This window comes from Erpetoichthys calabaricus, chromosome 16, assembly GCF_900747795.2.
Source record: "Erpetoichthys calabaricus chromosome 16, fErpCal1.3, whole genome shotgun sequence".
In the NCBI taxonomy this organism is placed as follows: Eukaryota; Metazoa; Chordata; class Cladistia; order Polypteriformes; family Polypteridae; genus Erpetoichthys; species Erpetoichthys calabaricus.
The window spans coordinates 93,812,259-93,839,858 of NC_041409.2; the positions used below are offsets into that span (position 1 = coordinate 93,812,259).

The following is a 27,600-nucleotide window of genomic DNA, read 5'->3' on the forward strand; positions in this document are numbered from 1 at the left end:
GTCAGGGCTTGATTTTACCATATAATTTCCGTTGTTTTATAATGTCAGTCGTATAAGTTGAATGGAGAAAACTCACACTATTGGTCCAAGAGTTTACGATATGCTAACGCCCACCTGAGAGAGTAACCACGGAGCACACGGCCTTTTTTATCTCTGTATTGTGCCTACGTGATCACACAGTAAGACCCAAACTATTCCGAAGCGACATTTGCACTGTTTTATGTTTTTTGTATCTCACTCCCTCATACACCTTTATCGTAAGAGCATCCCTTATCTACGATGGAGCGTTCGATCAGAAGAAAATATGAAGCTGGTTTTAAATTAAAAGTCGTTGAAGTGATGAAAGAAATTGGTAACTGCGCTGCTGCAACAAAATTCGATGTGTCTGAGAAACTGATGAGAGATTGGAGGAAGCAAGAAGATGTAACAAAAAAATTTAAGTGTCGCATTTTTGAACGGCCGTATAAGTCGGGGTCTGATTTTATGATCGATTTTTCAGGTTTCAAGACCCGACTTATACGAGAGTATATACGGTAATTTTTTTTAAATGCAAAATGTGACTGTCCCTATGAGCTTAATGAATGCCGGTCTTCTCCCACAATCTATAGGAAGTGCACAAAATAACATTAAAATGCCAGGCAGCCCAGGCCTTGTGCAAACAAAGCAACTTTCCTGATTGTTAAAATGGCAGACTTTTAAATATGAACTGAAAAGAACAATAGCAAAAAGGAAAAGCAGGACTTTGATGGTCTAGTCCTGGAGAGCTACAATGGAAGCATGAAAAGAAGATGATGGCCGGATAATGTGAGAAAAGAAACTCAAGCTTGGGATGTTAAACAGATTGTGCATATTAATTTAATCAAAGTTTATTACTTTAATAAAATTCTCTCCATTTGTTTTTAATATACTTAAGGTTCAAGGTTGCTTTATTGCGAGATTGTGCTGGTTTGGACATGTGCAGAGGAGAGATGCTGGGTATATTGGGAGAAGGATGTTAAGGATAGAGCTGCCAGGGAAGAGGAAAAGAAGGTTTATGGATGTGGTGAGAGAGGACATGCAGATGATGGGTGTGACAGAACAAGATGAGGAGGACAGGAAGATATGGAAGAAGATGATCCGCTGTGGCGAAAGAAGAAGAAGTTTACCCAAGAAAACATGAAGGTTGCCTTCTCAGTTGCATCTAATAACAAGACTGAAAGAAATTAAACAAAACCAATAGAAACCAGACAGGTTAAGGTAAGGCAGTTTGATAACAGATATTTACACAAAAATGGTTACAGGATACATATCAAACCTTAATAATTTTCCCCGATATTCCTTACTTAAAAGTCGTATGGCACTAGGAAGAAAGGAATTTCGGGAGCGATTTGTGTGGGTTTTCAAAGCAACTCTCCTTCCTGATTTAACTGAAGTGAAGTTCTACATGTAATGGATGTCGGTCATCATTTGAGATTTCTAGTTGCTTTAGCGTTGTCCTCTGACAAACACTCGCCAGATCATCTCCGTCAGTCCCAAAAACTTCAGCTGCATGCTTAGTAATCTGCTGCAGCTTTTTTAAATTTTGGTTCGTTAGACCACTAAACCAGGCAATGAAACTGAAAGTGATAACAGATTGGATCAGACTTCGATAAAAGAACAACAGGATGCCATTGTCTACCTTAAATAGTTTGAGTTTACGGAGGAGAAATAAATGCTGATTGCATTTAGAGAATATTTAGGCACCAATCTTAGCAGCAACGGGCACAGGAAGGAAACTGTCCATGGACAAGGTGTCATGCTGTTACACAATTGAGTGTTGTCCGTTAACATTACATGTATGCCCTTGGTATGGAGGAGGAGGAGAGACACGGGTTTGAAAGGCATTGGATACAATTAATATAGAGAGACTGAGAGACGTGAAAGATGGGTAAACAACAGATAGGTATGAAAGGTGCTTTATAATAGATAAGCAGTTATGAACAACACTATGCAACAGATATAGAAGTAGGCATGTGGAATTAATCATATAGTAGTCGTGCTTGGCATTATGTCTGCTACAATATATACTTATTGTGAAAAGTGGTGATTATTACATTCCATGTATTGCTCCCACTTTGTCAAAGTTCAAGCTTTCTAAGTTACAGACTGCTTGAAACAGCAAATGAGCTTTGTAATTAATTACAGATCCATCCACTAACTGTGTGAGCGTATTGGTGAATCAGAGACACTCACATTATATGACTAATCCCAGGTGCCATGTTGGAGGTGTTTTTAGGAGTCTAAATCCCTGGCAACATCTTTGAAGAAGCGTGAATTTCTTTCTTCTTTCTGTAGCAAGACAGCGTCCAAAAACTTACAGAAATAAGTGTGAGGTCGAACCTGTATCACCTGACACTGAATAAATGTTTTATTGCCAAAAAGGTGAGCATCATCAGTAATTTGAAATGGGTGTCTTTTTAGTAGTGATGAACACAGTGCAAATAATGTAAAAGGTAAGTAACAGAACAGCACTCGAATGCCACAAAGTTATTACAACTATCTAAAATTCAAAAACATACGTAGTGGAAGATGAAGAAGCTAAGCAAGCAGCACCAAGATCCAGCAGCGTTTGTCCTGCGATGGACGATTACTGGTTCACTCTAAACACACTTCCCTATCCAGAAGGGTATTCAGTACAGATGGGAATAATGAAAGTTATTGCATGTTATTTGTTAAAAGAAACAGCTTGATTAACATTGTGTACAACAAATGTTTAAAAAACAATGATCAAAAGGATAGCTAGATAAGGGAGACATCCCCTCCTGCAAGCAAAATTGTGTTTCCTTTACTTTACAAATGTCAAATAGAACTTGATATACAGTCATATGAAAAAGTTTGGGAACCCCTCTCAGCCTGCATAATAATTAACTCTCCTTTCAACAATAAAGATAACAGTGGTATGTCTTTCATTTCCTAGGAACAACGGAGTACAGCGGTGTTTTCCGAACAAAGATTTTTAGCAAAGCAGTATTTAGTTGTATGAAATTAAATCAAATGTGAAAAACTGGCTGTACACAAATGTGAGTCCCCTTGTCATTGTGCTGATTTGAATGCCTGTCACTGCTCAAAGCTGATTACTTGGTTGATGAGCTTGTTAAGCCTTGAATTTCATAGACAGGTGTGTCCAATCATGAGATATAAAGGTATTTAAGGTGGTAAATTACAAGTTGTGCTTCCCTTTGACTCTCCTCTGAAGAGTGACAGCATGGGATCCTCAAAGCAACTCTCAAAAGATCTGAAAACAAAGATTGTTGAGTCTCCTGGTTTAGGGGAAGGCTACAAAAAGCCATCTCAGAGGTTTAAACTGTCAGTTTCTGTAACTGTAAGGAATGGAATCAGGAAATGGAAGGCCACAGGCACAGTTGCTGTTAAACCCAGCAGGTCTGGCAGGCCAAGAAAAATCCAGGAGTGGCATATGTGCAGGATTGTGAGAATGGTGACAGACAACCCACAGATCACCTCCAAAGACCTGCAAGAACATCTTGCTGCAGATGGTGTATCTGTACATCGTTCTACAATTCAGCGCAATTTGCACAAAGAACATCTGTATGGCAGGGTGATGAGAAAGAAGCCCTTTCTGCACTCACGCCACAAACAGAGTCACTTGTTGTATGCCAATGCTCATTTAGACAAGCCAGATTAATTTTGGAACAAAGTGCTTTGGACTGATGAGACACAAATTGAGTTATTTGGTCATAACAAAAAGCGCTTTGCATGGCGAAAGAAGAACACCGCATTCCAAGAAAAACACCTGCTACCTACTATCAAATTTGATGGAGGTTCTATCATGCTGTGGGGCTGTGTGGCTAGTTCAGGAACTGGGGCCTTTGTTAAAGTCAAGGGTCGGACGAATTCAACCCAATATCAACAAATACTTCAGGATAATGTTCAAGCATCAGTCACAAAGTTGAAGTTATGCAGGGGTTGGATATTCCAACAAGACAATGACCCAAAACACAATTTGACATCTACAAAGGCATTCATGCAGAGGGAGAAGTACAATGTTCTGGAATGGCTGTCACAGTCCCCTGACTTGAATATCATCGAAAATCTATGGGATGATTTGAAGCAGGCTGTCCATCAAATTGAGCTGAACTGGAGAGATTTTGTATGAAGAATAGTCAACAATACCTCCATCCAGAATCCAGACACTCATCAAAGGCTATAGGAGGACAGCGTCTAGAGGTTGTTAGATTTGCAAAAGGAGGCTCAACTAAGTATTGATGTCATATCTCTGTTGGGTGCCCAAATTTATGCACCTGTCTAATTTTGTTATGATGCATATTGCATATTTTCTGTTAATCCAATAAACTTAATGTCACTGCTGAAATACTACTGTTACCATAAGGCATGTAAGATATTAAAAGGAAGTTGCTACTTTGAAAGCTCAGCCAATGAGAAACAAAAATCCAAAGAATTAAGAGGGGTTCCCAAACTTTTTCATATGACTGTAGATTTGAAACAAGTGGCACACTGTACAACTACAACTGATTTGTGGTTAAGGGGGAATTATGGACCCATTCCAGAGAATAACGCTCCATTCTATTCATGAAGAATTTACACTGAAGAACAGATTTTTGTGAACAGCATACTTTTTCCCAAGATCATACTGGTGGCACAATTGTTCAAGGTCAAGTGCAGGAGAAGCAGCAAGCTTACATCACTACGGATAATGGGCCAAATGTGGTGAATGCCACTGCTGTTAATGACTGCACTCGACTCTAGTACTTTGGCCACAGGCTGCACTTGACGATTGGTGAGCCTTGTATGAGATTTCTGCTAAAATGAACAATAGGCATGCCATGGTGGATATGCTGTTGCAATACTGCTACATCTTATAGGCCAATGGTTCCCAAACTTTTTGGATTCTCTGCGCCCTTGCTGAATCCAGGTTTTCCCAAGGCGCATAAACCCCAATCATTTTTTTTAATTAAAGGGTTAAGTAAAAATCAATAAAACACGTATTTAAGATCACAAAAATTGTAATTGAACACGATTGAGACGCTGCGCCCACAGAGCCATATAAGAACGGGCTGTCACAGAAGGAGAGGGGAAAAAAAATAGAGACGGAAAGGAAAGGAAAAAGGTTTGGAGAGCGAGAGTGCGGCATTGGGGTGAAAGAAAGAGGACGATCCAGCCAGCCAGCAATGAATGAGAGAAGTCCGCGCGATTCTATGTGCCACCTTGTAAGATGCTACCAACGCATTGCTTGGTATTGATGCCTGCTTATAAAAACTACCTTTTTGTTGATTTAACTCTTTTAACTTTCTCATAAAATAGTCACAAAATTTACTAACCATGCTGAGATGATTGGTTTCTAAATGGCGTTTCAACTTACTTGGTAGCATGCACTCTGATTCCAAAACTTTCATACACAGTACACACTGCAGCCTCTTTTCACCATTGACTTCTGTCAACGTAAAACCAAAGTCCAAATAACTGTTGTCATAGTTTATATTTATATATAGTTGCTCTTCTTCACACTCTGGTTGATGTTGCCATTTGTTGACGGTGTGCCCGCTTTATTTTCATTCTCACAACGCTTATTACTGTTTAGTAAAAACCGATCCACTTTTAAAAATACATACGAGAAGAAATACTTCAAAAACTTCACTTGACTTAATCACAACAATATACAGTGGATACAATCTCTGAAAACCAATTCACCACTAAGACTGCGCAAAACCGACAGCTATTTATATACAAACACAAAGTACCGAGAAAGTTCGACAAACTAGTAAAACAATCAAGAAACATAATTATTGTAGAGCGCCATCTAGTAACCAGTTATAGGGGCTTCCGCAAACCATTATTACTAAGTGAGTTACTGGTTTGCATCAGGTCTGCCAGATGTTGCGTCCTATCAGATTGATTTGAAAATGGAAATGAAATTATGAAAATTTTGTAATATTTCGTGGCTCCCCAGGGTGCCGCGGTGCACACTTTGGGAACCACTGTTATAGGCAATACATCTTGGCCTAATAATGTGCAAATACATGTGTGGGCATGAAGTGAACTTGAAAAGTATTTATACAGCAATGTTCTTTTTGATTTGATGTGCTTTTTGCATATTCTAGCACATTGCATAAATGACACGATGGAAGTAGGATGCAATAATGTGTTACCATCTAAATACTTCTTGAGTTTGCATTATATTAATATTGTTACATGTAATGCTTTTAAATGTGTTTGCAGCAGAACTTGAGTTTTTTTTTTTTAAACTACCTTCTTAATCTTATAATATATTATTCTCATTGCAGATTTTATTTTGTATTTTGATTTTACATACACACATTTCTTTCTAATATAGTAGAGCCTCGATTTAACATTACAGTGTTTAACATCTAATATATTTGGATGGTAAGTGAGAATTTAATGGGTAATTTTAAACAAGTGGCATTTGTTTAAAAAACAACAACAAAAAAGTAAATGTTTCTGTTATACTTAAAATTACTTTCATAAATGTTTTATTATCAGTAATTTACTTCATTTTATGCACTAAATTTTATAATTTCTGAAGTGATCCCACATTTAACACTTTTTAGTTACTTAGAAGAGTGTTAAATGGGGATTCTACTGTACTGTATGTATATACAAGTTGGCAACATAGACTAGGTTTTTGTAATGCTATTAGTTCTTCTTCTTTTTTCGTCTGCTCCTGTTAGGGGTCGCCACAGCGGATCATCTTCTTCCATACCTTTCTGTCCTCTGCATCTGGTTCTGTCACACCCATCACCTGCATGTCCTCTCTCACCACATCCATAAACCTTCTCTTAGGCCTTCCTCTTTTCCTCTTCCCTGGTAGCTCTATCCTTAGCATCCTTCTCCCATTATACCCAGCATCTCTCCTCTGCACATGTCCAAACCATCGCAATCTCGCCTCTCTGACTTTGTCTCCCAAACCTTCCAATTTGAGCTGACCCTCTAATGTCCTCATTTCTAATCCTGTCCATCCTCGTCACACCCAATGCAAATCTTAACATCTTTAACTCTGCCACCTCCAGCTCTGCTGTCTACTGCTTTCTGGTCAGTGCTACCGTCTCCAACCCATATAACATAGCTGGTCTCACTACCGTCCTGTAGACCTTCCCTTTCACTCTTGCTGATATCCGTCTGTCACAAATCACTCCTGACACTCTTCTCCACCCCTTCCACCCTGCCTACACTCTCTTCTTCACTTCTCTTCCACAATCTCCATTACTCTGTACTGTTGATCCCAAGTATTTAAACTCATCCACCTTCACCAACTCTACTCCCCTCATCCTCACCATTCCTCTGACCTCCCTCTCATTCACACACATGTATTCTGTCTTGTTCCTACTGACCTTCATTCCTCTCCTCTCATATCTCCACCTATCCAGGGTCTCCTCAACCTGCTCCCTACTATCGCTACAGATCACAATATCATCAGCAAACATCACAGTCCATGGGGACTCCTGTCTAATCTCGTCTGTCATCCTGTCCATCACCATTGCAAATAAGAAAGGGCTCAGAGCTGATCCCTGATGTAATCCCACCTTCGTCACTCCTACCGCAGACCTCACTACTGTCACACTTCCCTCGTACATATCCTGTACAACTCTTACGTACTTCTCTGCCACTCCCGACTTCCTCATACAATACCACAGCTCCTCTCGAGGACCCCTGTCATTTGCTTTCTCCAGGTCCACAAACACACAATGCAACTCCTTCTGGCCTTCTCTATACTTCACCATCAACACCCTGTAATGCTATTAGTTGAAATGAATAAATCACAATTACAATATCAAAAGCAATATGAACATTTAGCAATGATAGATATGACTGGTGTGTGATGAAGGACACCGTATAGTAGATGTGGAGACCAAATCACAGATATTTGATAATGGGCATGAAAGGTGCTATATACAGTTAGTACAGATGGACTTATATGAAAGGTACTTTATGATTACAGAGGCGTGAAATTTCATCTTTGGAATTATAGGCTACATGTGCGTCACAGCAGTAGCTGTCCTCTTGTCTGTCTCCCCTAATTCCTGCTACCCCACTTACCTGGGATAGCAGCTTACCTAAGAGTCCCTCCTTCGCACATTCAGGTGATGTCACATTCACCCTGTAGGCACACACATTCTCCTTTTAACCTTAATATTTATAATGAGTACACCTCTCACAATAGCCAAGATGACGGAGTAAAGACAGACAAGAGCTTACACACACTTACTAAACTATGCTCTTGTTTCTTTGATTATTAGAGTCAATCATTACAAGTCTAACAAAGTCTAAAAAAGTTTTGCACTTAATCAACCAGAGTAGGTAAATATATGAAGACACCAAAATGAAGGCCTCCTCTTACTCTCTTTTCTGAGGATCTTGGCTCGCTAGGAGGCTGATGGCAGTTATCATGTCAAAGCTACTTGTCTCTGTCTGACTGCAGAAATGCCTTTGCATCTGTTCTTAACCCTTAAAATATGCTGAATTATGCTAAAAGAACTTATTTTTATAAAATTCAATAGGTTACAAAGTATGTCAATGATTATCAATACAGGTTAATGTGTATAATGTGCATCAGTTCCTAGAAAGTCCAACATTTTTATTAATTCTTTGCCATCAGTGAAATTGCCTAGGGTGTAATTGTTTATTTAGTTTTATTATCCTTTTTTTTCAGCATATGTCCTTGTTTTTCAGCTAAACCTTGAGGTCCTCTCATATAGTAGGTCATCAACTGTCTCTTTATCAGTATCCTTTGCCTCCATAATAATGTAGCTTTATACAAAGCGAAAAGGCCAGTTAGCTATGCATTTGAATATGAAAATCATCACAGATCGGTTGATATTGAAGGCGCCATATAAGGTGCTTTATAATAGGTAGATATTAAAGGTGCAAAGATTTAAAATGTGCTTTACTTACCTACTGATGTGGCATTTCAAACTAAAGCCAGTTCAGAACCAATTTCCACCTTGGCTGCATTTTATTCTCCTTGCCAACTCTGTTCCTCAATATTCTGCTCTCTATTTCTTTTTCTAGGCATTGACCTCTTCTCACCTACATGGCCACAGTAGCCTTCATCCTTTAATAATGACAGCAGTTTGAGGCTGTTTATAAAGCTTTTCTTTCTTTTATCATCATGATACTTAACAATATTAAGTTGTTCTTCATTTTATTTTAATAGTCTAGATATCTGTGATAAGAAACTTTTGAAAAATCTTGAGTGTAGTCTCCATATTTTTGTGGAACTTCAAAACTCTGCACCGTGTGGAGTTACTGGCTGGATTACTGTTTTCTGGATTTTTATTGGCCCTGCAGTGAGCTGGCACCCTGCCCGGGGTTTGTTTCCTGCCTTGCGCCCTGTGTTGGCTGGGATTGGCTCCAGCAGACCCCCGTGACCCTGTAGTTAGGATATAGCGGGTTGGATAATGGCCAGATGGATGGATTTTTATTGTGGCTGGTCCTAACAGAAAAGTTGGCTTCTTCATTTTTCTCATAGCATATATTTCCGGCATGCATTTAAAATGATCCACTTTCTCTAAAGGACATTCATTCTTCTTTCAGAGATCCATCTGTAATTTCTCAACTACTTAGAGGGAACAGCTGTATTTAGTTTTATAAATATTGCTCTCTAGGTCCACTCCTATGGCTTCCCGGACTAAAATCCTTCTTAGGTCTCTCAGTTTTTGGTCGCTTTGCCCTATGAACACTACATCATCTTTGAAGGCTGAAATATTTTTATTTCTTCCTAACTTAATTTGTGTTTCCTTTCCTGCAACGTTTCTTATGATTCTTGCTAACAGTAAATTGAATAGCAATACAGTCAGACAGTCTCATTGTTGAATGGTTGTGTTTACCTCAAACACTTAATGATAATTACCCATTTACCTTTTCTCTGACAAATGAACCATCAACATGCATTTTTTTTAAGTCTCATTAGTTTCTCTGAGGTTCCGCGGTTTTCTTCCATTTCTATTGTGACCTGTAGAGAGCTCTCCTGCTCCCCAAACCCGACACAGGCAGACACAGGACACAAGTTCAGCACACACACTTTTATTATTTTTCTTTTTACTTGTGGGAAACGCCTTCCCCGTTTCCCACCTACACAGCACAGTTCTAAACACAATAACCACGGAACACACCAATGTCTTTTCTTCCTTTGTCTTCTGTTTTTCTCTCTCTGTCTGTCTCTCAGTCTGCCTTCACACTTCCCGACTCTCTGGCTTCCAGTGTAGTGGCAGCTGGCTCCTTTTATAGGGCACCCAGAAGTGCCCCAGATGTTCGTTGATCTTCCGGCAGCACTTCCATGTGTGGCGGAAGTGCTGCACCAAAGGGCTCAGCCATTGCTGCAACACCCCCTGGCAGTGCCCACGGAACCCAACAAGACTGCTCCAAACTCCAACTCCCAAGGCACTGCTGCAACCCAGGAGGGCTGCCATCTAGCGTTCCAGGAGAGGTATAAATTTGAAGACTGGGGTAAACGGCTCAAATCTAGGTGTTCAAACCTTACAGAGACTTAAACAGGAAGACTCAAAACTATAATTGAACTTAAAGTGGCAACAAAAATACTTAAATAAGGGTGTGAGTACTAGTCTGAAAGAGAGATTTCAGTTTTAGATATGAAATAAATTTGAAGTGTTGTACTGTTTATACTTGCGCTCGTACTTTACGTAAATCTGGAAGATTCCACCAGGGTGGCAGTGCAAGATATCATCACAGTGAGAACAGGTTCAGCTTCGCTGTGTTGCGAATTGCCTTAAACACCCATTAAATTCTGATGACACCTTGCCACAATATCTCTGAAAAGGATGTGTAATGATTCCAGCCATCCATCCAAGGATGTGCCCATTCCAGCAAGCATCGGGTATGAGACAGAAACAATCCCTGGAAGGGGCATCAGCTCATCGCAAGGTGAATACAAGCAGTCACATACACACTAGCGTCATTTTAGTGTCACCAAATCTCAAAACCTTCATGTCTTTGGAAGGACACATTGTGGAAACCCACCAGAAAAACATGCAAACTCCAGGCAGGAAACACCAAGGACGCGACTCCCTGTGACACAGCAGCACTACCGCTCCGCCACCGTGTGTAATTATTATCAGTATTCATTATTTAAATGAAGTTAACGACTTATCTGTCAAATGTAACATACATACTTTAACACATTTAATCATGTAAGTGATATCATTGATTTGGTGCTTGGGGTTTTGTCGCTCCTTCTTTAGCTTCCATTATGTTGATCCTTGCTGCATAACCTTACTTGAAATATCAAGTAATTAAGTATATTACTTTACTTGAAATAAGTATGTGAATTTCCCCTTGGGATTAATAAAGTATCTATCTATCTATCTATCTATCTATCTATCTATCTATCTATCTATCTATCTATCTATCTATCTATCTATCTATCTATCTATCTATCTATCTATTATATAGTGCCTTTCATATCTATCTATCTATCTATCTATCTATCTATCTATCTATCTATCTATCTATCTATCTATCTATCTATCTATCTATCTATCTATATCAAGTAAAAATCTAAGGATTCTAAATGTGCAGAGAGCTGGAATATCAGAAATGTGAACTTTATTGTTATCTCAACCATATACAAGTATACAGATAGACGAAATAGCGAAGCTCAGGGTGCACAGTGTAACAACATGACGTGCAAATAATAAATTAAAAATAGAATTAAAATTTTTATTTAAAATTAAAACACAAACAAGACAAAGAAGTAGCAGCAATATTGATGTGTAAGATATGTAATGTAATATAATAAATAAATAATAGATATAGATAATACAGAAATTATCAGTGTATGATAATAGTTGTTTAATTAAGACGTGTAAACAATGACAGGTCAGAATGTTTCACAGCAGAAGGATATCAAGAGGGTCAAAATTCTTAAAGTTCAGTATGAGATTTTCAGTTCTTCTCTACCTGCACTCTCGTCTTTACAGGTCAGTGGCTTGCATATATAAAAGTTCTGTTTTTCAAGGTGGTTGAGGCCGTGTGGAAGATCCCAGGGGGCAGCCTGGTGTTAAGGAGTCTAACAGCTTGGGGGTAAAAACTCTCCTGCAGCCTGGCAGATCTGGCTTTGATGCTGCAGCATCTTCTCTTGGATGGCAGAAGTGTGAAAAGTCCATGTGAGGGGTGTAAGGGGTCCTGCACAATACTGCAGGCCTTATAGACACTGTGTTTGTAAAATATGTCCTGTAGTGAAGGGAGAGGCACCCCAATAATGTTTTCTGCTGTCTTCACTATCCTTTGTAGGTGCTTGCGGTCGGATATGTTGTAGTTGCCATACCAGACAGTGATGCAGCTGGTCAGAACTCTCTCAATGGTGCCTCTGTAGAACATGGTGAGGATGGAAGGGGGAAGACTTGCTTGCTTCAGCCACCTCATGAAGTGTAGTCTCTGCTGGGCTTTCTTGATTAGTGATGAGGTGCTATGTGTCCACGTAAGTTCCTCAGTTATGTGCACATCATGGAACTTGGTAGATAGAGACAGAATTCTTTATTGTCATTATGCATACACATAACAAATTTTTTTGTTGGTAGGACTCAGCTTCGAGGCAGAATACTTAAATACACAATACACTATAAATAATAAAATAAACATAAGTATAAAAGACAGCAGCAATAAAACATCATCAAGTCCAGACTTTTCCTGAGGTAGTACGCTTGCAGAGACCAGTGATCTGTGTGCGTGGGTCTGTCAGGGGAGGAATACGAGTGTGTGTGTGTTTGATTACGAGGGAAATGTAATGTGTTTTGAGTGGCGATTGCTGCTCTCAGGTGAGGAGGAAGCCCCAGAAGCAGGTAACGATTAACTACTGGGTCAGTTTTAAGATGACGTTTACGACGGTCTACTTTAATGATAAAGTAAACTACAAGATTAAAGTGGACATTTCGAGATTAAAGGCGAAATATCCAATTTAATCACAAAATACACCTTTTCACCGTGTGCTTAATTTTTTTCTCTGTGGCCCAAATACGCCGCCATACATTCAGATGCTGTTGTGAAGGTGCAAAAAAAAAAAAAGAAGAAGAAGATGGCACAGAAGATGGTATGTGAGACTTTTAAAATGTATCACGTCAGCACGTCATTACGATGGGGAATATGCGACGACGCTTGAATATAAAAGCACCACGAATGCATTTGTATGTCGGCATTTTGCTTCAGCATGTCGAACCATTCGTCAATCATCGAAGCGCACACATCGATCCCATTTGCGGCTTTCTGTCACAAGTAGACAGTAAACAGAGACTCTGATGTCACATTCCAACTTTTATCACACTGCGCCCCCCGACTTTTTGCTGGTACTGCAACTCGTGCACACGTTGAGTTAATTTCTGAGGACTCGTCAAATGAACGCTGGGAACACGTGGCAGTCATGATGTGTGCACGTATGCGTTCTGAGCGTGAAGTATAAACGTGCCCTAAGCCTTCTTGTTATGCTATAAAACCCCAGCTCAGGACATGCAATAGAAGGTGTGAAAGCCAGCCCGACCACAGACAGACAAACACCATCTTAAGTCCACCACACACGATTTATTTACAGTTATTTAAAAATAAAAGTCGCACACAGTGCACCAGCACCAAACACCACTCTCTTTGGCCTCTCACAGGTCCTCTTCGGGCCGCTTGCTCTCCATTCTCTGAAACCTTGTCTGCTTCCACCCGACACCAGCTCTCCAACTGTTGGAAGGCTTTAATGCTGCCCTGGATATGCTCCAGGTGTCCCTCGATGAACTTTCACCGGCACTCCCTGGTATGGCAGAAGTGCCGTATGAGCACCCGGAAGCACTCCGGGTGACCCTGGAATACTTTCCGCCAGCACTTCTTGGTGTGGCGGAAGTGCTGGCTTTCAGGGCTTCAGGATCCAGTACCCACCCCCTGGCGGTGGCCACAGTCCCCTATAGGGTATAGCTTCCCAGCTCGGTTCCCGTGACCCCCGTAGCAACCAGGGTGGCTGTCCTCTCGGGGCCTGGATGAGGTATAATCCCTCTCCCAAACCACCAAATCAAGAGGTGCTGGACCAACAAAAGAAGAACAAGTGCTGGTGTCACAATATAGAAGTTCTTATTGACACTTAACCCAAAAAACAGTAAGTTAACCGAGAACCTGTTGGAGAGTAGCTGGACTTTAATAGCCTGCCGTCAGTAACTGGTACATCAAGTACACTAACAAAAAATCACTTCAGATCCAGAAACAAGAATCCAGCACAAGCAAATGCCCAAGCCGCAATACCAGTCTAAACCAGAATACGCTGGTCAATCTCCATACACACCAATGAGGTTTTCTTCCTACCACTGCCCAAGTCTTGACAGCTCGTTTTTTGATCAATTTCTCTTCAACCAACTGCCACATGTCACTGCAACCTTCAGCTTCTGCACATCCTGAGAACAGTAACAGGCACTGAGGAAATGATTACTTGCTGTTACTCTGCAACTGCAGAAGAGCTGCTCCTGTGGCTGAGTACCCATGTGCTGGCTGGAGAACAAAGGAAAAGTCTAGCAAGGCAAAACAGCCTCATGCAGGAGTTGAGCTGTTGTTCAAAGCCATTGAGTACTGCTCTTTAATGACTTTCATCTTTCAACAATTTCAAGTATGCTTGAAGGTTACTGTGACGGTGCGGGTCCTGCTTCATGCTCCTTCTTCCTGTTTGGGAGCCTCTCGAACCTAACACCGTCGATAACGTAACCAAATGAGGTGACAGATGGGGACAAATCACACTTGGAGCAAAGGGAAGGTGCAAAGTGCAAAAGTGCTTTTATTAAAAACAAATAAATAGTGCAGTGCAGCAAAACGTTTTCAATAAATAAATAATCCATACAAATACGTGAAATGGGTGAAGATTAAAATTTCAATAAATAAATCCTGTAAAACGACGTTAAAATTAACTGGCTGGAAGCTGTCATTTAAAAAAAAAAAAAAAAAAAAAACGGTGCCTTCTCCCTTTTAACTGGCGCCTCCCCTGCTTATCCCATATGGGTCTTGCAACAGGGGAGTCGCCCTATCCACACGTGCGGCTGACCTTCAACTGGTCCAGTAGCCTTCCATCCCCTAGCTACGTACAGGCACCCTCACCAAACCGAGACTTGGGTCCACAGCGACCAGGGCGCTCACACTGGGGCTCTCCCTCCCCAGCCTCCTCGACCTCTGCTGCCTTCTGTGGACAGCCGTCCATAATCCTGGTCACTCCTGCTCTTCTGAAAAACTCAGCAGGAGTGACCCAATCCATCCGCCTCCGAGTGTCGGCCTTACACCCTGCCAGGGCTCTCCTCCCAGGTGCCTGCCTTGTCACAAGAAGGAGACATACAAAGGTATGGGGCAGCCACCCGGCTGCAAAAGGGTTACAGATTTGAGGAGTTGTGTCTGGTTCAAAGTCCAAAACAGAACTGAAGACATGTTGCAAAGTTGGCGGCTTTAAAGGCCTGCACCGGAAGTGATGTCGTTTTGGACAGGAAGTGACATCATCACGAGCGCCGCAACCCTGTGGGATTTCCTGTGAGTGGTCTGCAGAGGATTGAGAGAATAAGTCAGTGCACCTCGCCACACCCTGGTCAGGCATGGAATTGTCACTATTCGGACCCTTTAGCTGCCTCCCATGTGCACGTGTGTGACAGCCTGCTCTCTTTCTCTCTCGCTCTCTCGTTCACTCACTCGCTCCCGCACTGGCTTTTATGGCCGCCTGCCTATTTCTTTCCTTAACCTCCGTCCTTTTTTCCCTTTTTCTCTTTGATCTCCTTCTTGCACTCACACTTCCCCTGTCAACATGGGGACGGGCACAAGTGTGCCGATTAGAAGCTCCCGGCATTAATTAAGGGCACAGATGACTCCACACGTGTGCACTTAAGTGCAGAAACGCCCACGCCGCATCACACCCAGGACCCACTCCCACCACAGTACCATGCCCCCTCCTTAAAGTTGCAACTGCGCCAATTATTTATTTAAAATAATAATCACTTTACCCCAGTTACGTTCTTTTTTGCTCTTCTTCGGACATGATGTTCTCTGAAGTTATCTTAACAAGTTATCCTGTTGGATTTCTGCCCTCATTGAACCTTCCACTACTGTGTTCTGCATCAACTAAGATGTGATCAGTTTGGTTATGTATTGGCTGGTATTCTTGATATCCTTGTTTGTACAATCTTGGAACATTTTTGCTAATGCTGAAGTGATTAATCTCATGTATTTTTTGTTTAGCCTGTTAAGCAGACTATTTAACCATATTTCTGGCTTAATGACCAGTTGCCAGCTTATCTTGGCATTATCATCTTTCAGAAAAAATTGTTTGTCATACAGTTGTATCCCCTCGTATATATTTTTCATTTTATTCCAATAGTATGTCTTCCTCTTAATCTTACCAGATACAATCTCTCATCTGTGGCCTTAAAATACAAAATTTGGCCTCTTTTCCTGTTAACAACAGCAAAGTGTACTCTGAATTGTTTTCCATTTTTAAAGAACCATCTCATCTCTTCACGATATCTAGCTTGTGTATTTTTAATTCCTCATCTAGGATTCTCGCTGCATCTCACTGGTGTGTGAGATTCCGTGTGCCCGACAGCATTCTGTTCTTCCAAGATGTCTTATTTTTTGTTTTTTTATCCAAGGATAATAGTTAGCATTTCATAAGAGGTTGTGTTTTATGATATAGGGATGTTAACTTATGATCAGCCCCCCCCAACATGGAAGACCAGGGTATTCCTTATTGTTTGGCCTGTCTGGCTTTATTGTTGCTGCGAGGAGTTCGCTGTTTAGATCTGTTTGAGCATGCCAGCCTCTTCACCATAACAATGAGGTACTTGTTATCTTTAATATCCATCCATCCATTATCCAACCCGCTATATCCCAACTACAGGGTCATGGGGGTCTGCTGGAGCCAATCCCAGCCAATACAGGGCGCAAGGCAGGAAACAAACCCCGGACAGGGCACCAGCCCACCGCAGGGTGATCTTTGATATGATAGGCACAATATACAATTATTCAGACAGATATCAAAGGTGCAATATACTGTACAGTTATAATGAATGGGTAGACAGGATTCACCATAACAGTCATTTAGGTAGTAAATATTTTGGAATAAACTTCTTTGAGCACATCCAGTCCTTCCCTTGAAGTGGCCTTTGTGTAATTTCTCTTTTCCTTTCTTTTTCTTTTCTTGCAGGACCTGCGCAGTAAGCATAAGTTCAAAATTCATACATACAGCAGTCCAACATTCTGTGACCATTGTGGATCCCTACTATATGGCCTGGTGCACCAGGGCATGCGCTGCTCCAGTAAGACCCCTTTAGACATGCAGATGTGAGCTCAGAGCTGGCACTTCAATGTGTTAGAGGTGCCAGTAGTAGCTCTGGGGTTGTTATAACTAACAACATGAATGAGTGCCCACTGTAAAGCAGGTCTTTTTTTTTTCCTTATAGGCTGTGAAATGAATGTTCACAAGCGTTGTGTGGCCAGTGTGCCCAGCCTCTGTGGTCTAGACCACACAGAGAAGCGTGGCAGGCTCCATCTTACAGCAAGTGTTGAAAATGGAGAAGAGCTGCACGTGACAGGTGACAAAACTGTGCTGCCTCATTATGTGTGCTAACCTTCAACCACATTCACTCATAGACATACAAGCTTTAAATTATTGTATTGAAGTAAAATGTACAACAACTTCACAAACATAAATTCTCAAAGCAGTGCTGTTGACATTGCAACACAGAATTTACTCCCTATATCATAACTTAAAAGTAAATTATCTCTCTGTTATAAAAAAAAGTCTTGGAAGGTTGGAAGGAGACGAGACGTGATTTTCTCCGAGAGACACTTTCACATCCCGTGAGACGAGTCTTTTTGCCAAGAGATTTTCCCACGCCCGGGACCGAAAATAAAACAAACAGTATGTGACAAAGTAGAATGTCATAAAGAATTCAAAAATGTTGGTGCGGTACACATGCAGAGCAGGTTAGAGATAATGGAAGTACGAAAATTCGAAAGTCTCAAAAAAAGGATAGTAAAGAAACGGAAATTATTACTCGGTGAAATAAAGGAACAGCAAAAAGAGATCAAATATATTGTTCAGATTTAAACTTGTAGATCGTCTAATTCGTGTTGCCATCAAGGAAAAAAAAAGTAGTATTTCTTCCCAATGAAGAGGCGTATCCGCGAGAATTAAAAGGTTGGTTGTTTGGTGAAAGTGAAATCCCGCAAGAGAAATCATTTCTCATTTGTGTTTACGCTATTGTCAGACACAGTTCTTGTAGAGAGAAAGAAATGATGTTCGCTCACAGGCAGTTATACGTTGCATTGTCACGATGTAATTCCAAACACAGAATCAAAATTCTACGTGATATTGATGAATAGGTAAAAGCGAAAAGAGATCGAATATATGGACATAGGTGATGTGACAGAAGTGCGCCGCAGAACAGCAGCAGCAGCAAGCCAGCAGCTGATTGAGCAAAGAGGAGGTAAAAAAAAAACTATTTGTTTCCCTTTGCATCACCATTTAGGAGGGGGTTTCGGAGGAGCGACTGCATCTCCTTGAGGTGCGTTCAGCCCCCCTCTTCACAACGTGAGTGAAGCGGGCGGGTGGGGTGGCAAAGCCCCCTAGTACATATACAGTGGGTACGGAAAGTATTCAGACCCCCTTCAATTTTTCACTCTTTGTCATATTGCAGCCATTTGCTAAAATCATTTAAATTTATTTTTTCCCTCATTAGTGTACACACAGCACCCCATATTGACAGACAAAAAAAAGAATTTTTGAAATTGTTGCAGATTTATTAAAAAAGAAAAACTGAACTATCACATGGTCCTAAGTATTCAGACCCTTTGCTCAGTATTTAGTAGAAGCACCCTTTTGAGCTAATACAGCCATGAGTCTTCTTGGGAAAGATGCAACAAGTTTGTCTCCACACATACCGCTTAGAATTAAGGCTAAAAAGTTTTATCTTGGTCTCATCAGACCAGAGAATCTTATTTCTCACCATCTCAGAGTCCTTCAGGTGTCTTTTAGCAAACTCCATGCGGGCTGTCATGTGTCTTGCACTGAGGTATGTGTGGAGACAACCAGGCACTGCTCATCACTTGGCCAATACAGTCCCCACAGTGAAGCATGGCGGTGGCAGCATCATGCTGTGGGGGTGTTTTTCAGCTGCAGGGACAGGACGACTGGTTGCAATCGAGGGAAAGATGAATGCGGCCAAGTACAGGGATATCCTGGACAAAAACCTTCTCCAGAGTGCTCAGACTGGGCCGAAGGTTTACCTTCCAACAAGACAATGACCCTAAGCACACAGCTGAAATAACAAAGGAGTGGCTTCACAACAACTCTGTGACTGTTCTTGAATGGCCCAGCCAGAGCCCTGACTTAAACCCAATTGAGCATCTCTGGAGAGACCTAAAAATGGCTGTCCACCAACGTTTACCATCCAACCTGACAGAACTGGAGAGGATCTGCAAGGAGGAATGGCAGAGGATCCCCAAATCCAGGTGTGAAAAACTTGTTGCATCTTTCCCAAAAAGACTCATGGCTGTATTAGCTCAAAAGGGTGCTTCTACTAAATACTGAGCAAAGGGTCTGAATACTTAGGACCATGTGATATTTCAGTTTTTCTTTTTTAATAAATTTGCAACAATTTCAAAAATTCTTTTTTTTGTCTGTCAATATGTGGTGCTGTGTGTACATTAATGAGGGAAAAAATTAATTTAAATGATTTTAGCAAATGGCTGCAATATGACAAAGAGTGAAAAATTGAAGGGGGTCTGAATACTTTCCATACCCACTGTAAATAAAAATAGTACATGCAAAAAAAAGAGCTACAAAAATAATGATATGATAAGAAATCATGCATTTTGTTTTAGAGTTACCTCCAGTTAAAGTAAAGAATATAGGAAATTAAATTCTTGTACATTTTGTGCCTCATTATATTTACTTAACCTTAGTTCAGGGTCCTCAATCATGAGTCCTGTAGGGCCATAGTGGCTGCAGGTTTTTATTCCAACCCAATTGCACTTATTGCTCAAGTAACACTTCTGCTTCATTTTAGTTGTCTCACTCGTTAAGAATTTGAACTCTTATTGCTTATTTTAGTCTTAAACAGCTGTATTCTTGGTTTTTAATGGCTCCTAATTAGCAATAACATGCAAATGACAAAAGAAACCAGCATTTCTCCAGTTAGCTTGTTACCATTTACACCCATGTGTATTTATCGTGAACTATTGGGTTTAACTACTTGGAAGGAAAGTGAAGAGAAAAAAGTGAAGGACTGATTTTAGCCTTGAAATCATTTGGATGATATCCTTAGAAAGGGGAAGAAAATCTAGGATATGAGAACGAGCTGACATGGCAGAGTTAAAGCACTAACAAGCCATAAAATTAAATTATTGGCAAGGATTGCTTTCTAATTAAGTAACCGGGTGAGAACAAAAACCTGCAGCCCTCCAGGACTGTGACTGAGAACCCCTGCCTTAGAGGTTTGGAATATAGAGTAAGTGATGTTAAGAGTTAAGCTAAGTGAACTTTTGCCATTCAAAATTTAGAAAGCAGAAAAAGATATTTTAAATTAAGGTCTCCTTATCACCGGATTATCCACCACAAACATCATTCCTACAGCCATTGATTTCCCAACCCACTTATTCAGTTCATGCTCTATAATAATAATAATTCTTTGCATTTATATAGCGCTTTTCTCACTACTCAAAGCAATTGCAGGTTAACGGCCTTGCTCAAGGGCCCAACAGAGCAGAGTCCCTATTGGCATTTACGGGATTCAAACCAGCAACTTTCCGATTGCCAGTGCAGATCAGAGGCCTCAGAGCCACCACGCTCTGTCTTCAGGACAGTGGGTACAAAGTCCCTGAGAGGGGCAGTAGTCCATCATAGGGCTCACTGTTACACAGACTGGGTAAAATTAGAACCTCCAATGAATCTGCCTCATACAGTATGTCTTTAGGGTATGACAGTAAAAATCCACAGGGAGAATGGGCAAAGTACACTCGGACTAAACCTGGGCCGGGATTTGAACCCCGGACTCTAAAGCTGTGAGGCAGCATTAATAACCATTGACCCGGCCTTATACATTGTCTTGTATGTCCAAATTCCTACAATGTATTAAAGGACTTTTCCTAGTGTCACACAGTGATTTTTTTGGGGGGATGGGGGTTTAACTTTCAAAGTTGTGCTTTAGACACTAGAGGACCTTGCTGATCTCATCAAAGCAGCCCTGTAATGCACATGTGTTCAGCAATTTATTTTAAATGTGTGTCCTCTGCATCACCGAGTAATAATTTCCGTTTCTTTACTATCCTTTTTTTGAGACTTTCGAATTTTCGTACTGTACTTCCATTATCCCATGTGGGACGGAATGACTAGGAGATGATACGTGATCTTCACATTAAGATCACGGAAGACAAATAAAAGACCCGCGAGACAAAAGAGAATGGCCACGGAGCGTCTCGCGGGGATATAGAACATGAGATTCTTGCAAGACACGCCCTACTTACAAGCAATATCAGAGCATGGCCAGCAAAAAAAATCAGCAGTGTGAAGGCACGCAGCACACACAGATCCAGGGGTCTCAGTGCATATAAAGCGTATAAAGGACAATACGTTATAAATGAAACGTCGACGACTAAAAGATCGCATTAGCGCAAACAAAACGAAATTAATCATCAGGACCAGGTGTAATTGAAAAAATAGCAGGACAAAGCGAGGTCAGAAATAAAAGGCAAAGAGCAGAAAACAAAGTCTTTTCGCCTTTGCATCATTCAATGCACAAAACGTAGATTTACACAATAATGGACCAAACGCTATGAGAATCTGTGGTCCCGCAACAGTTAAAGCAACGACAAGTTTAATTTCAAAGAAAACACAATTCAGTCAGGTGTATATTTATGATCATGGAGAAGCGATCACAACGTGAGCAGCAGAGACACGAAGTGGCAAAAAGGACAGCGGCTGTACAGGCTTTAAAATGATCGATGGGCAGCGCGACAGCAGCTACCCCCCCCTTCACAACGCGAGCAGCGTTATACGTCCTGCAAGAAAGATATTTAACCAACCAGGGCCGAAAATAAAGGACAATTATTGTTTTTACAATGTCACGCGAGACAAGGCAGTGAGCCATCATTTAAAACAAGTCCACGGACATCTAACCTAGCAGTTGTTGGATTGCTGTTGGCGGACATGCATCATGTGCTCCCAGCTCTTAAAACAATGACATGCGACAAGCAGAACAGGCAGCAGACAGACAGCAGATGATCCGGCGGCATATCCTTAGCGTGTGTTCGGCCGCCAACAACAACACGAGCAGCGTTATACGTCTTGCGAGTAAGAGATGGGGCCGGAAATATAGGACAAGTATTGTTTTTACAAAAGTTTTTAAAGTAAAAGTAAAAATAATGCATATGTAACAATTCCCATGAAAATAACAATCTCTTTAAATTGTATATCCGGTAAACCAAACATGGGGGTGGGCGAGTGAGCGAGGCGAGCAGGGGGCGGAGACCCCTAGTTTAATAATAAGATCAAGTGTTATAATAGTCATAGTTTCGTTTACAGGTCGGTCTGCAACCACAGCCATAGTGTACTTACATGTGTGCATATACACTCTGGCGCCTCAGATCAAATGTGATTTAGCTGTTACTTTGCTTTTCTGTTTATATGTACAGTTGGAGAAGCTCTCAATCTGATTCCAATGGACCCCAATGGACTTTCAGATCCATACGTGAAACTCAAGCTTATCCCTGACCCCAAGAACTTAAGCAAGCAAAAGACAAGAACTATGCGCTCCACCTTGAATCCTGTCTGGAATGAAAGCTTTATCTTGTAAGTGCATGAAATGAACATCTTGGAGATAAAATCCAAGGCTGTGTGATTTGACTTTTCAATGGGATACCCTAATTCTTAATAATGGCCTTTCAAAAGTTATTGAGAGAGTGACTCCTTCTGTTAAACTCTTAAGGTCAACACAGTGGCTTTTTCTCTCTTAGCACACTGAAGACGTCTGACTGGGACAAGCGTCTTTCCATTGAGGTGTGGGACTGGGATCGGACAACACGTAATGACTTCATGGGGGCCATGTCTTTTGGGGTGTCGGAGATCGCCAAGCGGGCAATGTGTGGCTGGTTCAAGCTGCTTAACCAGGAAGAGGGGGAGTACTACAGTGTCCCTGTCAGTGATATGGAGGAGGATGAACTGCGTATGAACTTTGAGGTTAGCACATCTCTCCATATCTATCTTTGTCTTTGTTATGGAGTATCTATCTTTATGTCTGTCTGTGTTTCTAATGATAGGCTTAAAGGCTAACATAGTTTGAGGATCCATCTAGAAGACGGATAGGGACAGATATTGCTAATTTGGATCTGTCTTAGTGCCAGTTAGAGGCAACTTCAAGTAACTGAAATAAACAAAAGCAAGTGACCGACCAAAAACCTAGGTCAATTAGATAATTAAGATCTAGTACATATAAGAGTGGAAAAGAACCAGATATTGAGAGTTTATATGTATCTAAGAGCTGCTTAAAGACAAGTACAGTATAGCGACTTAGATTACATACAGTATAAAAACTGGCTGCAGATGAACATTAATAAGTAGGAATCCTATCAGTTCCTATAATGTGCTGACAGTTATATTTAAGAATGGTATATTAAGTCAAGTACAAAACGACCATATTAGAGGTATTTAGAGATCTATTTAGATAACTGAGATCAGTTTAAGGGCTGGTTAGAATCAAATATGGGTAACTGCAACTTCTTTAGAGCAGCCCAGTGGCTAAAACAGCTGCCTCATAGATGTAGGAAACTAGTTTTAAATCATAAGCATAATCACTACGTTTGGAGTTTGCATGTCTTTGGAGGTGTTTATCCACATTGGCCATTTAGGTTAACGTGGAACTCTAAATTAGGTCAATGGTGTGTACGTTTACCCTGGGATGGACTGAGGTGGTGATTTCCCAAACAGATTAAGGACTACTACAGTTCCTGGCCAGTCCTTTTAAAAACTGCTGTTAGACAAATATGAGTTAATAAGAATTATACAATAGCTGGTTAGAATCAGTCAGTCAGTCATTGTCCAACCCGCTATATCCTAACACAGGGTCACGGATATATGGTGTCTTTCACTTTTTAGCTCCTGATTAAATAATTGAAATATCTTTCTCTTTCCTTCATTCTTTCTTTCATATAGTGCCTTCCTCTTTGAGTAACCGTCACCAAGGTGTTTAGAAATGATTTCTGTTACACAGAGTGCCATCACAAAGTGTTTTTGTACTAATTCTTTCATTATATTATATTGCCTTTCACCCTAAACACTATGACAAAGTCATGTTATACCAATAACTTCTTCTTTTTTTCTGTGTTCAATACCAACACTGCTACAAAGTAATTTACTACTACTACTGTATTTCTTTCTTTCCATCATATATCAACTTTCACTTTGACTTGTATCACAAAATGATTTAGATTTATTTCAAAATTACCCTTCATTATGAACCATTAATATAGAAATCATAAGTTTCCATTTTTAACAATAAATAAATGGGATTGTTTTTAAATCCATTTTCCATCTTCTCTTATCCATGTTTCTCAACAGCGGACCGGTCTGTCTACACCCCCACAGGTGGTCAGCCCCCCTGCTGACTTAAAAAGGTCAGACCCCTTTGGACGATCATCTTCATTTAGCATAGAAGACTTCAATTTCTTAATGGTGCTTGGAAAGGGAAGCTTTGGAAAAGTAAGCTATCATTTCTGCTTTGCCTGAATGTGGTGTAGAATGCTGGTGTACTCATCTTGAGGTTTTCTTGTAGGTGATGCTAGCAGAACGCCGAGGGACTGACCATCTGTTTGCAGTAAAGATCCTAAAGAAAGACGTGATTGTCCAAGATGATGACATTGAGTGCACTATGGTGGAAAAGAGAATTCTAGGCCTGGCTAATCGACCCCACTTCCTAACATCACTGCATTCGACCTTCCAGACTGAGGTGAGAATTGTTCTCTTAATTAGAAGTACAGAAAGAGGGGGCCATGCAAAAAAGAAATGCAGCAGATCCAGCAAAGGGGCATCTGGTTTGCAATCGGTTTTTCCTTTGCTCACACTACCTCATTCTGTTTGCAGGATCGCCTCTACTTTGTCATGGAATACGTCAATGGTGGTGATCTCATGTACCACATCCAGCAGGTTGCCAAGTTTAAGGAGCCACATGCAGCGTGAGTTTGTCAACCTAATCGTGTGGGGGTCTGGATTTTCTTTATGTTGTCATAAGGCTTTTAACATCATAAAATGAGAATTAGACACAAAAAATGCAGTTTATATAATAAATAAATAATAAATAATTTATTAATTTCTTTAAAATGAGTAATATAAACAAACCTGTAAAAAAATTTTCAGATCCCTTTATTCAGTTGCATGACCATGGGAAGCTGGAGTCTATTCCAGCAGCCTTTGTTTTAGAAACTAATCCTAGACTGAATGCAAACCATGAGAGAGTACACTAAACCAGTCCATATTTAGAGTTAGCAGACTAACAAGGGCATCTCTGGAGAAAAACACGGAAATGGGGAGAATGTGAAGACTCCACACAGGCAATGCCCAGGCCAGGACTTGAACATGTGTTATTGGAGTGGTGGTGTTGTAGCAGTGCTAACCATTATGCCAGTCAGCTCTATATACTACTGTATAGCATTATTATTATTATGATTACTAGGGGACTCTGCCCCTCTGCTCGCTTCGCTCACCAACCCCCTGGCAGGACCTACACGCTAGCCACTTTGCGGCTGTGCTGCTTGCGTATGGGAAAGCGGATGTACAATTTAAACAGATTGTTATTTTCATGGGAATTGTTACATATGCATAATAGAACTAACTATTTTACATTTCAGCTAGTAATTAACCATATTAAAAAATAGTAAAACGTAATAAATTGAAAGAAAATTATGTTTCATATTGCGTTAGAGGTATTTGTTTCATTATACATTTTTGTTCTGTTTGGCTTTGAAATTAACACGTAAATACTTTTTAAAATTACACTTTTACTGTAAAACTTCAGTAAAATTGATTTTTTGAATTAACTTTTCGTCAATATCGCATTATATTTTGATTCCGCGTTTGGAGTTACATCGTGACAATGCAACGTATAACTGGCCGTGAGTGAATATCGTTTCTTTCTCTCTAATAAATAAACCGACTTTTCCGCATGTTTGTCCCTGTAATTTGTTAATTGTCATCGCAAAAGCTATTGTAATGTGAAACTATAAACGTTTTAATACAAATGGCATATCAAGATCTCCTTTGGTGTCTAATGTTACCCATGGAAGATGTACTACATTACCTTTAATTTTACATGTCATTGCCGTGTAACTTATCGATAATGTTTGTGTTAATTCATTTGACTTCATCGTTTCTTGATGCTAGGATTGCCCGTGTACTCATTTCTTCTGTTGATAACCCTTTGGGATTGAAATTCTTCAATAAGATTTGGACATAATACATCTTCTTTTATTGGGAACTTAAAGTGAGGAAAATGTAAAAATTTCTAAGAGCTGAGAGTGCAGGAACTGTGTCTGACAAAAGCATTCACCCGAATGAGAGGTGAGAGGACCGTGGGCCGTTAACTGTAAATGGTTGAGAGGAGGGCGGGACTTGAAAAAATCTCTTGGCAATAGTCTCATCTCAAAATTTTCTTTTATAATAGAGAGATTATTATTATTATTATTATTATTGATAACTTTGCATGATTTTCTATAATAATCTGATACTTAAAAAAGCAAAGTGGGTAGAATCATCTGAAGGAGAACAGGAAAAATGATAAGGGTTATGTTGATGCAACTTTCATTGAAAATAATTTTTGTTTTCTTTGTAGTCAGACGGCTAGGATTTTGGGGATGCATGTAACCAAAATATTATTCTAATGTCAGAGACATACGTGAGAGTGGGCAGCGTGGATGGTAGTGCAGTGACCTGAGTTAATTTCCTTGGGGTACATACTGTCTTTGGGATTTCACTGAGTACTCCATTTGCCTCTCACATTCTGAAAACATGCAAGTTAACTTAATTGTTAACTCTAAATGAAGGTGTGTATGTACCTTGTTATAGTCTGGTATCCCATCCAGGGTTGGGTCATGCCTTATCTCCAGTAGATCTCAGGATAGGCTCTTGATTGTCATACTCCTGTGAAAGAAAACATGATTTTAGAAAATGGATGTATACATCTTTGTTGGTAGGAGGATTCAAGTTCTCACTAGTAAGCCAAACAAATGAGCCAATTCTTTTCTTAGCAAGTGATGGGTGGTGGCGTGGGGTGGCGATTGTGGTATGTAGCTTTACATTTTGCTCTTCTATTTTTTGCTCATTAAATATACTGTTCTATTAGAAGACATTACTTACTTACATATTAGAGTAAAGAGCCAAATTATGCACTTAATCAAAAAAATAACTGATAAATCAGATGCAATAGTGGAGAAAATAGCAGCCCACTTCCACTTTCTACTTTGTATTTGATTTCATTTCAAAGAAAAAAACTTTTGATTTACTACAAGTGCAGACTTGTGAAAGTACCTCTTATGATCACATGTCAATCAAAATGCAGGCTGTTTTGGTGCTGCATGAGAAGTCACAACTGT

General features: G+C 40.3%; 1 protein-coding gene across 1 annotated transcript in view; it reads left to right on the forward strand.

The window, feature by feature from the left end:
* Positions 1–27,600, forward strand: part of LOC114666861 (protein kinase C alpha type-like) — a 101,213-nt gene that overhangs the window by 40,259 nt on the left and 33,354 nt on the right. Inside the window, exons 5-11 of the mRNA XM_028821891.2 lie at positions 17,165–17,276; positions 17,421–17,552; positions 22,654–22,810; positions 22,975–23,197; positions 24,575–24,715; positions 24,789–24,962; positions 25,097–25,188. Of these exons, the coding sequence (XP_028677724.1) occupies positions 17,165–17,276; positions 17,421–17,552; positions 22,654–22,810; positions 22,975–23,197; positions 24,575–24,715; positions 24,789–24,962; positions 25,097–25,188 (1,031 nt within the window). The remainder of the gene's footprint in view (positions 1–17,164; positions 17,277–17,420; positions 17,553–22,653; positions 22,811–22,974; positions 23,198–24,574; positions 24,716–24,788; positions 24,963–25,096; positions 25,189–27,600) is intronic.